The sequence below is a fragment of the Python bivittatus genome, unplaced genomic scaffold, assembly GCF_059951505.1.
Source record: "Python bivittatus isolate LINGU-HERP-01145 unplaced genomic scaffold, Pbiv_v1 ctg000470_np1212, whole genome shotgun sequence".
Lineage (NCBI taxonomy): Eukaryota > Metazoa > Chordata > Lepidosauria > Squamata > Pythonidae > Python > Python bivittatus.
In genome coordinates, this window is record NW_028277065.1 from 3,580,309 (window position 1) to 3,593,643 (window position 13,335).

The 13,335-nt window shown below is 36.9% G+C and overlaps 2 protein-coding genes across 2 annotated transcripts; one reads left to right on the forward strand and one right to left on the reverse strand.

The window, feature by feature from the left end:
* Positions 1-3,145: 3,145 nt before the first annotated feature.
* LOC103059047 (olfactory receptor 10A4-like) lies at positions 3,146-4,114 on the forward strand. Its single transcript, XM_007443396.2, has one exon. The coding sequence runs from the start codon at positions 3,182-3,184 to the stop codon at positions 4,112-4,114; it is 933 nt and encodes a 310-aa protein (XP_007443458.2). The 5' UTR covers positions 3,146-3,181.
* A 4,426-nt stretch (positions 4,115-8,540) lies between these two features.
* LOC103059288 (olfactory receptor 6M1-like) lies at positions 8,541-9,509 on the reverse strand. Its single transcript, XM_007443397.1, has one exon. It carries the CDS (start codon positions 9,507-9,509, stop codon positions 8,541-8,543), a length of 969 nt encoding a protein of 322 aa, XP_007443459.1.
* Positions 9,510-13,335: the final 3,826 nt, after the last annotated feature.

Consider the following 13,335-nt stretch of genomic DNA (forward strand, 5'->3'; position numbering starts at 1 on the left):
TCCAAAGTGGCCCTCCAAAATTTTAGTTTTATGTACTTCTCTGTGTATAAATCAGAGGTAGGGAAATTGTGTTTCCTCCCTCCAGGTTTCATTTATCTGTAACAGGGGACATGCAGTTTAGGCCTGTTGAAGTGTCACTGGTTTCTCATCCATCCTGAGAATATCTGTACATTTTCTTTTCCTCCCATAGATAAAACATCATTTTGGAAGCTAAATATTTGCAAGGTGTTGGGCTTAATTCACGTCCAATAGATCAGATCTCTTTTCTGTATACTAGTCGTGGAACTCTAGTTCTTGCTTGCTTGCTTTCTTCCCTTTAAGTTATTTCATAGTTTCTGCTGATTTAAAATCTTTTTTTAAAAAATTTATCGACATTCAGCATATCAAACAAAGGTCTAACAAAAATACAGTACATAGCTTATATATTGCATGAATCTTAAGCAGCTGAGCTTGGTACTAAACATGCTTTGCATCATCAGCATTTTGCAGGCTTCACCTCAGTGGGAGAAAGATTTCAGAAATGCAGGGATCTCATATGAAAAAACATATGAAAATTCTGCCTTTCGTATGTTGTTGTTTGAAGCTCATCCAAACAAGATGATAAGGTAATCAAGTAAGCATTACCCCAAACTTCTGCATGCCAGAAAATTTTCTTCCTCAGCCTTTCTTTGGAGGCAACATGGTGCTAACTAGTGAGGAGAAGATTGTAGGCTTACGGAAAGATCTGGAATTTGTTTTTAGGTCAATTTTTTACATATATATATATATATATATTTGTTTAGTCGTTAAGTCGTCTCCAACTCTCCGTGACCCCATGAACCATATTGCGCCAGGCCTTTCGGTCCTTCACTGCCTCCCTGAGTTTGCTCAGTTTCATGCTCATTGCTTCAGTGATGCTATCTAACCATCTCATCCTCTGCCATCCTCTTCTCCTTTTGCCTTCAATCTTTCCCAGCATCAGGGTCTTCTCCAAAGAGATCTCTCGTCGCATTAGGTGACCAAAGTATCTGAGCTTGAGCTTCATTATCGATCCTTCCAATGAGCAATCAGGGTTGATTTCTTTTAAGATTGACTGGTTTGATCTCCTAGCAGTCCAGGGGACTCTCAAGAGTCTTCTCCAGCACCACAGTTCAAAGGCATCAATTCTTCGGCGCTCCGCCTTCTTTATGGTCCAGCTCTCACAGCCATACATTACTACTGGAAAAACCATAGCTTTGACTATGCAGATCTTTGTCGGCAAGGTGACGTCTCTGCTTTTTAATATGCTATCTAGGCTTGCCATGGCTTTCCTCCCAAGGAGCAAGCGTCTTTTAATTTCATGGCTGCAGTCTCCGTCTGCGGTGATCTTGGAGCCCAAATAAATGAAGTCTGTTACTGCTTCCATTTCTACCCCTTCTATTTGCCAGGAATTGATGGGTCCAGATGCCATGATCTTAGTTTTTTTAATGTTGAGTTTCAAGCCAGCTTTTGCACTCTCCTCTTTCACCCTCATCAAGAGGCTCTTTAGTTCTTCACTTTCTGCCATTAGGGTGGTATGGTCTGCATATCTGAGGTTGTTGATGATTCTCCCTGCAATCTTAATTCCGGCTTGTGATTCTTCCACCCTGGCATTTCTCATGATGTGCTCTGCATATAGGTTAAATAAGCAGGGTGACAGTATACAGCCTTGTCGTACACCTTTCCCTATTTTGAACCAATCGGTTGTTCCATGACCGGTTCTAACTGTTGCTTCTTGGCCCGCATACAGATTTCTCAGGAGACAGGTAAGATGGTCTGGTACTCCCATCTCTTTAAGAATTTGCCACAGTTTGTTGTGATCCACACAATCAAAGGCTTTTGCATAGTCAATGAAGCAGAAGTAGATATTTTTCTGGAACTCTCGTGCTTTCTCCATGATCCAGCGAATGTTGGCGATTTGATCTCTAGTTCCTCTGCCTCTTCGAAACCCAGCTTGTACATCTGGTAGTTCTCGGTTCATGTATTGCTGAAGCCTAGCTTGTAGGATTTTGAGCATAACCTTGCTAGCATGTGAAATGAGTGCAATATATATATATAATACCTGCTTAGATTATCAATCACATCAATAAACCCAAGCATATTAACAATTTAATCTTACCATTAATAACATTAAATATTTCTACTAATCTGGATTTAATTAAGCTATTATTGGATATTCATGGTTAAAGTCTCCTTCGTTATTTGTATTTGAGGAGCAGTACTAAACTGAAGCCTGTTTGTCTATCTGAATGGTTGCTATTAAAGCTGGGAAAACTTCCATTCAAGAACAATTTGATCAGATCCCCAGTTGGATAGGAATCCTTGAAATATAACATTGAATTAATATGTTGTATCAAATCTAATCAGCTACATTTATGGAAAGTTTTAGCTAAACATTTGAAAAGGTAATAGATTCGCACACAGAAATATAATTGTGAAAACAGTGAAAATTGTGAAAGCTTCCAGATGGTCTTCACAGGCAGCACCACCTGGAATAAATTGCAATAGTCCAGCTGGGAGCTGACAATAGTATTAGTGATCATGCATAAAACTTCCTGATCCAGGAAAGGCTACAGTTGGTACACCAGGTAGAGTAGTGTAAAATGTCACAACTTCCATTTGCTATTCAAGCAGTAGCAATGAATCTAGGCAGATACCCAAACTGCAAGGTGGTGAAAGACCCCATCCAGAGCTAAAGGTGGGCTGTTCCCAGATTCAGACTTCCATCCTATTCTCAAATGTAGGAAAATGTAAAATCCATATTAACATAATATTCTAAGAGAGATGTCAAGGTGTGTTTCCATATTTTACACAATGTACTTTCTACAAATACGTTGCTGTGCTATGCAGATTGTCAGATATAATGGAAGGACAATAACAATATATGCTACAAAAAAAGGATACGGGAACAAAACAAAGATAGCCTGGGAGATGCAATAATTTAAAAACTTTAAGTTGGAGAATTAAAAGTTGTTTCTCCTTGGATCCTAGAAACATATATGTCTAAATTAACTCAGGATACTTTATGTACTCTTTGTTCACAGAAAAGGATTTACTCAATGTATGTTTAGGAAGCTTCTAGAAGAAAAACTGATGAACGTTATCAGAAAATCATCCCAAAATAATGCGGCAGATGGAGAAATGGTTAATTAGTAGAAATAATCAAACAAGTGTTACAGAATTTATGCTTATTGGATTTTCCAATCACCCTGAGCTTCAGGTGCCTCTTTTTGTCATCTTTTTTTTCCTTTACACAATCACTCTGAGTGGCAATGTCCTCATCATTCTTGTCACTACGGTGGACCCTGCACTTCAGAGTCCCATGTATTTCTTCCTCCGAAATCTTTCCTCCTTAGAGATCTGCTTCAATTTAGTAATAGTCCCAAAGATGCTGTCCAATTTTCTAATGGAGAAGAAGACCATTTCCTATATGGGCTGTGCCACACAAATGTATTTCTTTTTTTTCTTTGGTGCAGCTGAGTGCTGTCTTCTTGCGGCGATGGCGTATGATCGCTATGTTGCCATTTGCAATCCTTTACGTTATCCAGAAATTATGGACAAAAAAGTGTGCTTCCACTTAGCTGCTGCATCATGGTTCTCCGGTTTCCCAGTTGCTACTGTCCAGACTACATGGATTTTCAGCCTGCCATTTTGTGGGCCTAACACAGTTAATCATTTCTTTTGTGATAGTCCCCCAGTGCTGGAGTTAGCCTGTGCTGACACCTACATGTTTGAAATTGAAGCTCTCACAGCTACTGTGCTCTTCATTATGTTCCCCTTCATCTTGATTTTGCTCACCTATGTGCACATCGTTATTACCATCTTAAGAATGCCCTCAGCAGAGGGACGACAGAAAGCCTTTTCAACATGTTCATCTCATCTTCTGGTAGTTACCTTATTTTATGGCACAGCCATATCTACCTACTTCAACCCTAAGTCCAAGTACTCACCAGATACAAAGAAGATCCTCTCCCTCTCTTACACAGTCATCACACCCATGTTAAACCCTTTTATCTATAGTCTAAGAAACAAGGAGGTCAAAGGCGCAATGAAAAGAACATTATGTCGGCAGGTTTTTGCCCAAAATATAATAAAATTTGTTGGGCCACTGACATAAAACATCTTTGTGAATGCTGAAAGAATGAAAGATTAAGATGCATAATGGACCTTTCTTACATCTAGTTTAAATTTTACCAATGTTCTAACATTTTTAAAAGCAAAGAGTGATATATACAGTAATTTAACCACTCATAAAATCACTCCTGACAAGTATCAGGTGGAATGTTGTCATCAGTATGGTGTGGAATCCAAACAATTGTTCATACTGATTGCAGAATTACTGAAATCAAAGGTACTAAATTAACCCTGTGGCAAGACCAGTTTAGTCTGTTCAATGGCTGTGTCCAGACAGTAGCGTTTCGTAATCAAATCAGTCCTTCAAGTACATTTGTTCGAAATTGAATTATATGTAACATTATTCTATGCTTAAATGCTGAATATACCTTTGTTTCAAAATCCTCCTCAGCATGAAACAAGCAGGAATTATAAGTTGAAGTTACAGCAAATGTTATGCAAATTTAGTCTGCAATAGCATTTTCCAACATGGTGCTCCCCAACATGGTAGGACCACAGCTCTCAGGATTTTCAGCCAAATATTATCCATTTAGATTGGAAATGTTGTGATTTCTATCCTCAGTAGATACAGAGAATATCCTGCTAGGGAAGCTATCTTATATCCTAATGATACCACTGGTATACTGCTTCTCCTCTTTAATACATTTTTAAATCTATTTTGTATGTTTTTGATTTATACTTCTACAGAGGTTCTTTTTCACATTGATATGACTTTTAAGGATCTTCTGCACACTGATTGGCATTCCTGGTTTTTAACAGGACACATAGTTGATATGGGGCATTGGGAAGAAAGGCAAAAGAAAATATATATATAAGCATCAATTAATGTGGTGCTGGGGAGTTTGTTACAATATAGGCACCATGAAGCACTTGCAAGAATGAATTTTGCTAACTATTGGAATTATAATAATGAGATCTTGAATCATCTGTTGGGTTGGGGTGGAAATCTATGCTGGATGAAATTCAAATGCCAGAAATGTTTGTTCTTGTATCCATTATATGGTCCTCATTGGTCACTAAGGAAAGGTGGTCCATGAAGCTGTGGGTTTTAATCCCCGAGTTCGTGCCCTACCTACACTGTTGTGTCAGGAAAGCCTATATCTTAAGAAGAACTCTCCCATTCTTCAGTCAGCTAGGTTGTTGCTTGTTGTAGATTGTATTAACGAATAAAACAAGTTGTAACTGAAATCATGACTCTTCTCTCTTTATTGCTTAATCCAATAGAGATGGGTGATATATTGCACCAGCTCCACTGTGGAATAATGGTGCTTCTCCAGTGGAAAATAAATATTTTGCCCTTCTTCTGTAGCGAAAGAAAGAAAGAAAGAAAGAAAGAAAGAAAGAAAGAAAGAAAGAAAGAAAGAAAGAAAGAAAGAAAGAAAGAAAGAAAGAAAAAGAAAGATTTATTGAAATGTTTACCAGTTTGCACAACAGAGGGAAGTTTAACTGGATGCTTAAGAAATAATAGATTTCACAAATAGATTTTCAGTAATTACTGCTAGTTATTTCAGGGAGATAGAAATACAGAAGGGGATTTCTTCCTCCAAAATTTTTCCTCGTTAGAGATCTGCTTCAGGTTAGTAATCATTCCAAAGATGCTATCCAATTTTCTAATGGAGAAGAAGACCATTTCCTATATTGGCTGTTCCACACAAACATTTCTCCTTCTCCTTCTCCTTCTCCTTCTCCTTCTCCTTCTCCTTCTCCTTCTCCTTCTCCTTCTCCTTCTCCTTCTCCTTCTCCTTCTCCTTCTCCTTCTCCTTCTCCTTCTCCTTCTCTTCTTCTGTAGTGTATGACCATTATGTTGCCATTTGCAATTCATTACATTATCCAGAAATTAAGCATAGAAATTAAGCATAGAAAAGCATGATTCTTCCAATCATCATGGTTCTCTGGTTTCCCAGTGTCTACTATCCAGACTACATGAATATTCAGCCTGCCACTTTATGGGCCTAACATAGTCATTGGATAGACCCCCATTGCTGGAATTGGCTTGTGTGGACACCTACATGCTTGAAATTGAAGTTCTTATATCTATTTTCCTCCTCATTATGTTTCCCTTCATCTTGATTTTACTCATCTACGTCCACATCATCATTACCATCTACGGATGCCCTTAGCAGAGGGGAGGCAAAAAGTCTTTTCAACATGTTCATCTCATTTTCGAGTGGTTTCCTTATTTTATGGCACAGCCATATCTACCTACCTCAACCCTAAATCCAAGTACTCTCCAGATGAAAAGAAGATCCTCTCCTTCTCCTACACAGTCATCACTGCCATATTAAACACTTTCATCTATAGTAAGAGAAGCAAGATCAGAGGTGGACTGAAGAGAACATTCCATCACAGAAAATTACAGATCAAGATAGATTTTTTTTTTCAGTCACTAAAACTAGTGGCATATTTTTGTGAACACTGAAAGAATTAAACATTATATTACCTTGCTTCATATTTAACCAATAGATTAGATAGATATAGATATATGGATGGATGGATGGATGGATGGATAGATAGATAGATAGATAGATAGATAGATAGATAGATAGATAGATAGATAGATAGATAGAGATAGTTAACCACTTGGAAGCTCACCACAGGAACACTAAGCACAGGTAAGGAGGTGTCTTCATGTCAATCAATTTTTCTCTTACTATTATTTTCAAAACATCCATAATCTTCATTATTTGCAAATGAAAATGGCTTGTTTTCACTTTCTTCTATGGCCCAAATGATGAAATGTATTAGTGAGACAGTGCACTATTATTCACACCTACTAAACTATTATTCCTGAATATTGGTAATGGGATATTTAATCATTCAGATTTACTGGGAAGTTGACTTTAAAAAAGCTTGACCATCTATTTCGCAACCCCAGCCCCCAAATATGGCTTGAATAGAGATACTTTTTTCCCCCCTTCCATTTAACACATCTTCAAGAATGTATAAACTGCACACGTGTGTTTTTCCGCTTTCAAGAAGTATATACATTTATTTAGCAAATAAATTTAGCTTCATTCGGCTTAGTATTGTTTTATATAATAATGCAATACAATATTTTCTGCTTTTTGAAAAATTATTTATTACATGATTGCAATTTTCTTTCTTTAGCATATACGATCTGCCTACTGTTAATCAAGGCAATTTATGTAATGCATTTAAAATAGAATAAAACAGTAATGAGTTCCTAAGGAAGAACAAAGATATATAAAATCCCTTCTTCCCTTTCATAGCTCTTCTTAGATGATGATGATGATTCCACATAGCGGAACAGAACTGTGTAGAAATAATTTTAGCTATGAATTGCAAACCAGACAGATATTAGAATTTAACATTTTCTGCATCTCTTCAATTTTCAAAGTCAGTGGCTTACAGTTTTGAAAGTCAAGGTTAAAACATCAAATCCTGGAATTTAAAAGAAAAGAAGGATTGGAACATACTAATAATGATAGTAGAAAATAAGAATGGTCTATATATTATGTCTGTGCAGACTACTGAAGAGGCACTTCTGAAGTAACAGAATTGTCTTACCAATAGAAGAGAATATACAGTATGTAGCTCAGGGTTGAACTGTGCACTGAAGATGTTACCTAGATGGGTAACGAAACGTCTGCAAGAGAACCCCAAGAACTCCATAGAATTCTCTCTCTGAACTCACTGCTTGAAGTATCAATTAGCCATGTCATATTGAAGGTCTGATGTGGGTAGTAAAGTGATCTGCTCACATCATCACTGAATGTCTGGGCATGAGCCAAATGTGCTTTCTCTGGCTTGCCAACAAAATAAAGCCAAAATTGTTTCCACAACCTTATACCTCTATACAATTAACATAACTTTTATGTTCCAAAACTGTAATCTAAATAAAATATAATCATTAAACAGTTCAAATTAAATGATGTATGATAGACAGGTGCTGGATAAACACATGATAAATACAAACTCAGCTTCAGACAGCTGTTTATTATTAATGTAGTATCCATGAAAGCAGTAAGACTTAATTATAAATCAAAACTCATGATTCAGATACTCTATCCAATGACTAATCTCAGGTGAAGGTAATAAATTGATCTGCCAACAGCATCAGTGCATTAAATAAAAAACAACTGGAACTTACTGAATAATGATAGTAGAAAATAATGGTTACCAATGGGCAGACCACTGGAGAGGTACCATTCAAGAAGACAGTGAGAAGAATTAAATATATATAAATATAGATATCATTCAGAATTTCCAAAATCAGATGGTGTTAGGAGGAAGGAAGGAAGGAAGGAAGGAAGGAAGGAAGGAAGGAAGGAAGGAAGGAAGGAAGGAAGGAAGGAAGGAAGGAAGGAAGGAAGGAAGGAAGGGAGACATCATGACTTGCAAATAACTCAATTTGATATCCTCCAGCACAAATATTTTCACAGATGGAATTAGTTGGATAATTCAGGTTCTTTCTTACTCATCAGCATTCTGAGGATTATTCTTTTTAAAGCTCTTTTCATATCTTGATTTCTCAATGTGTAGATCATTGGGTTGAGCATTGGAGTAACTACACTGTATATCACAGCTATTATTTTGTTCAGGTCAGAAGATGAACGGGTGGTGGGACTTACATACATAAAAATAACAGTTCCATAATACAAAGAAACAATGGTCAGATGAGAGGCACAAGTGGAGAAAGCCTTGCGACGCCCATGTGAAGATGGTATTTTCAATATGGTTACAGCAATGTAGATATAGGAGATGATGGTGCATAGGAAAGTGCTCAGAATCACCATTGAAGAAAGCAAGAAGTTAATCTGCTGTATCAATGATGTATCAATACAAGCCAGCTTTAATAATGGTGGAATATCACAAAAGAAATGATTGATTATGTTTGGTCCACAAAACGGTAAATTTATTACCATAATGGCAGCTACCAAAGGGGCCACACAACCACTGATCCAGCAAACAATCACAAAAATAATACATATTCTTCTATTCATGATTATTGGATATCTGAGTGGGTAGCATATGGCCACGTACCGGTCATAGGCCATCACTGCAAGGAGGAAACATTCAGCTGACCCAAAGAAAAAGAAACAGTAGGATTGTAAAAGACAGCCAACCAAGGAAATTATGTGCACATTCATCAAAAGTATGGAAAGCAATTTAGGAACTGTTGAAGAAGTATACCCTACATCCAGTAAAGATAAATTTCCCAAAAAGAAGTACATAGGGGTTTGAAGATGGCTATCTGTATTAACAGTTATGATGATGATGATATTGCCAGTCAAAGTAAGGAGGTACATAGTGAGAAAGACAAAAAAGAGGGCAATTTCTACCTTCCTTGTATTAGGGAAGCCCAGAATAATGAATTTTGTTACACTCTGGTTCTGAGATTCTGTAGAGGACAGCATCTGCAAAATGTAGGAAGATATATAAGCCAGAAGAACTGCAGTTACTGTTTTAAAATCCCAATTAATAAATTAACTAAAATATTGAAGACACTTTTTGGCCTTTCTTTTTTCCTTCTAAGGTTTACATCTGTTCAGTAATATATACTGAAGATGAAAGGCATTCTTTGGAAATGTACAAACTATATTGTATAACATGTGCATAGTTTGCTCTCCATGCAACCCACCCACTGATAGATCTTATCTCTCTAAGCTATGGTCACCCTTTCTGGAAATCATTCAGACTTCAGATGGACTGATGTCCCACTGACTTAAATAGATTTAAGGCACAACTAATACTATGAATATTAATTATGCTATTTATTGAAAAGAGAAGGGATTTCTCATGGAGGGAAAAAAAAATTCCCTCCATGAGAAACAATTAAAATAATTAGAATATACATTCTACATTCAATCCATTTCCCCCTGTATATATTTAAGATAAGAGATCAAATAATCATTCCACATTAGGATTCCTGAAAATAGAAAGCTAAGAATCTCACCTTAAAATTATGTTTAAAAAATCACTTTGGGTTGTTGAGGACTGATTTATTTTTATTTTTCTTCATGCTGGAGAAATGTTAAATCAGGAAACATGAGCCCAGTACTAATGTGCAAATATGTTAAGAAGCAGCAGCTTTTTTATCAGTTAAGCTGCTAAATTAGAGTTGGCAGAATTTCTGGGGGAAAAAGGTGTCTTGTCTTTTTCTTCCCCAAGTAAGTGAGCTCTAGCACTGAGGCTAGATGGGATTAGTTATGGTAACTTCTCTAAGGAGGTTATAGATCTCTTGGGTTTTAATTTAGACTAAGAAAGAAGAAATGTATTTACTTTTTTTAAAAAAAATTGGAACAATAGCTTAGTAAGAGGAATGTTAGTCCCCTACGATAGTGATACTGGACAGCCATTAGACTCTATAAAAACTGTGTGTTTGTCAGGAGCCTAAACCCAATACAGACTCTATTGCTTCAGTAACATCTGCATTACAATTTTGCCCAGAGCTTTCAAAATGTTAAAACCATGTTGTGATGTAATAAAGATAGGGATGTGCTTGTACCTTCCCTTTCCTATTACTTTTTTTTCAGACTGAATCTTTTAAATAAACCTTATGGACTGAAGAATTGAAAAATGCCTTTCCTTCCTGCCTTGATTGTCTCATTTTCAACAGCTGTTACTGGATGTGTTTCAATACAGACCAGGTTTAAGAATATGTTGAAGGGTTTACTTACTTTTATATTAATGGCACATTAATTTAAAATATACTAGTTTTTTTTTTTTACATTTCAGAACATTTCAATCATTTGAAAGTAATTTATTTGTATTCTTTTGGTGTCATGATTATTTTATATTTTTCATTATATATTTGTTGTTTAATATGCTACAAAAATATATTAATAAAAATCTATTACATGCCCCTACGTAAGATTGGAAATTATGTTTAGTTCAACTTCACAATAGCTTGCCAGAAATCACAAATGTTTCTACAATAGGGTAAAAAGCATTTGTGATATCTTTTCTAAAGTATTTAGGAGAAATCAAAGCTATTCAGGATATAATACTGTGCCTTCCTTCTGTTCTCTTCAGGACATCTGTCCTGAATTCATCCTCCAGCACAGCTGCAATTAACAAGGAAGGACCAAAGTCAGGTCCAAGTTCTTGAGATAATAAAGAAAATGAATAGAATGATGGAGTAGGTGTTGCAGTAATCAAAATGAGAAATAACCAAGGGATGGGTAGCAATCGCCAAGTCCAATCAGCTGACAAAAAGCCACTGTTGTTGCTGGCAGACATAGTGCCAAAGCAAGAGGCATGGCATCCAGTGGACTAAGGGTTTATAGAGAGGTGTCCATAGCTGGTTCCAGAGTCAAAAGACAATTTCAGCGGGCAAAGAAGAATCCAGATGATAAGACAAAAGCGATATTCAGTATACAAATATGTGATCATTAAAACCAAGTGAAATAACTTTTTTGAACGTTTAGTTAAAAATCATCACTGGAAATGATTCCACACTCTCCGTTTACATAAATTCTTGATGCAAGTAATTGTAGCAATGGTGTGATGACATTATGGGTACAGACTTTGTGTAAATGACAGCTAGAAGAAATGGCAATGCTGAACTCTAGTAAATGCCCTATTTTGTACTCCTTCAACTTCTTTCCATTTCCTGTTTCATGTATTATCTATTCTAAGAATTAAAACTCTTTCTGGGATGACTTTGACATTTTCAGAATTCTGGATTTGTTCACAGAAAACTGGTTGCACCTACAGACGTGTGAAAAAGAAAGTACACCCTCTTTGAGTTCTATGGTTTTACGTATCAGGACATAATAAAAATCATCTGGTCCTTAGCAGTCCTCAAAAGTAGTTAAATACAACCTCAGATCAACAACAACACATGACGTATTACACCATGTCATCATTTATTTTACAAAAAGAAAGCAAAAATGGAGAAGCTATGTGTGAAAAACTAAGTACACCCTTACTGCTTCCATTGGTATGAAGAGGCTAAGTAGCAGCCAGGTGCTGCTAATCAAATGCCCTTGATCAATTGATCATCAGCAAATGGGACTACCTGTATAAAAGCCAAAGTTTTAGGAGTTTGCTGGTCTTGAGCATTGAAGTGTGTGTTAACACAATGCTAAAGAGTCAAGACATCAGCAATGATCTTAGAGAAGCAATTGTTGCTGCCCATCAATCTGGCAAGGGTTCTAAGGCCATTTCCAAACAATTTAAAGTCCATCATTCTACAGTGAGGAAGATTCTTCACAAGTGGAAAACATTCCAGACAGTTGCCAGTCTTCCCAGAAGTGAATGTCCCAGCAAATTCACCCCAAGGTCAGAATGTGCAATGCTCTGAGAAATGGCAAAACATCCAAGAGTTACATCTCAGACTCTATAAGCCTTAGTTACCATGTTAAATGTTCAAGTTCATGATAGTACAATTAGAAAAAGACTGAACAAGTATGGTGTGTTTGGAAAGGTTGCCAGGAGAAAGCCTCTTCTCTCTAAAAAGAACATGGCAGCATGGCCTAGGTTTGCAAAGTTGCATCTGAACAAATCATAAGACTTCTGGAACACTGTCCTTTGGACAGACAAGACCAAAGTGGAGATGTTTGGCCATAATGCACAGTGCCACATTTGGCAAAAACCAAACACAGCATATCAGCACAAACACCTCATACCAACTGTCAAGCACGGTGGTGGAGGGGTGATGATTTGGGCTTGTTTTGCAGCCACAGGACCTGGGCACCTTGCAGTCATTGAGTCAACCATGAACTCCTCTGTATAGAGAAGTATTCTAGAGTCAAATGTGAGGCCATCTGCCCAACAGTTAAAGCTTGGCCAACATTGGGTCATGCAACAGGACAATGATCCCAAGCACACCAGCAAATGTACATCAGAATGGCTGGAAAAAAAAAAAAAAATCAAGGTTGTGCAATGGCCCAGTCAAAGTCCAGACCTCAACCCGATTGAAATGCTGTGGCTGGACTTCAAGAGAGCTGTGCATAAACAAATGCCCGTAAACCTCAATGAACTGAAGCAATGTTGTAAAGAAGAGTGGGGCAAAATTCCGCCACAACAATGTGAGAGACTGATAAAGTCATACAGAAAATGATTACTTGAAGTTATTGAGGCTAAAGGTGGTTCTACAAGCTATTGAATCATAATATGTACTTAGTTTTTCACACATGGCTTCTCCATTTTGGCTTTCTTTTTGTAAAATAAATGATGACATGGTGTAATACATCATGCATTGTTGTTCATCTGAGGTTGTATTTACCTACTTTTACA

Coding starts and splice junctions, on each gene's coding strand:
- LOC103059047 (XM_007443396.2), top strand. CDS start 3,182: ATGCTTATTGGATTTTCCAATCACCCTGAGCTTCAGGTGCCTCTTTTT.
- LOC103059288 (XM_007443397.1), bottom strand. CDS start 9,509: ATGCTGTCCTCTACAGAATCTCAGAACCAGAGTGTAACAAAATTCATT.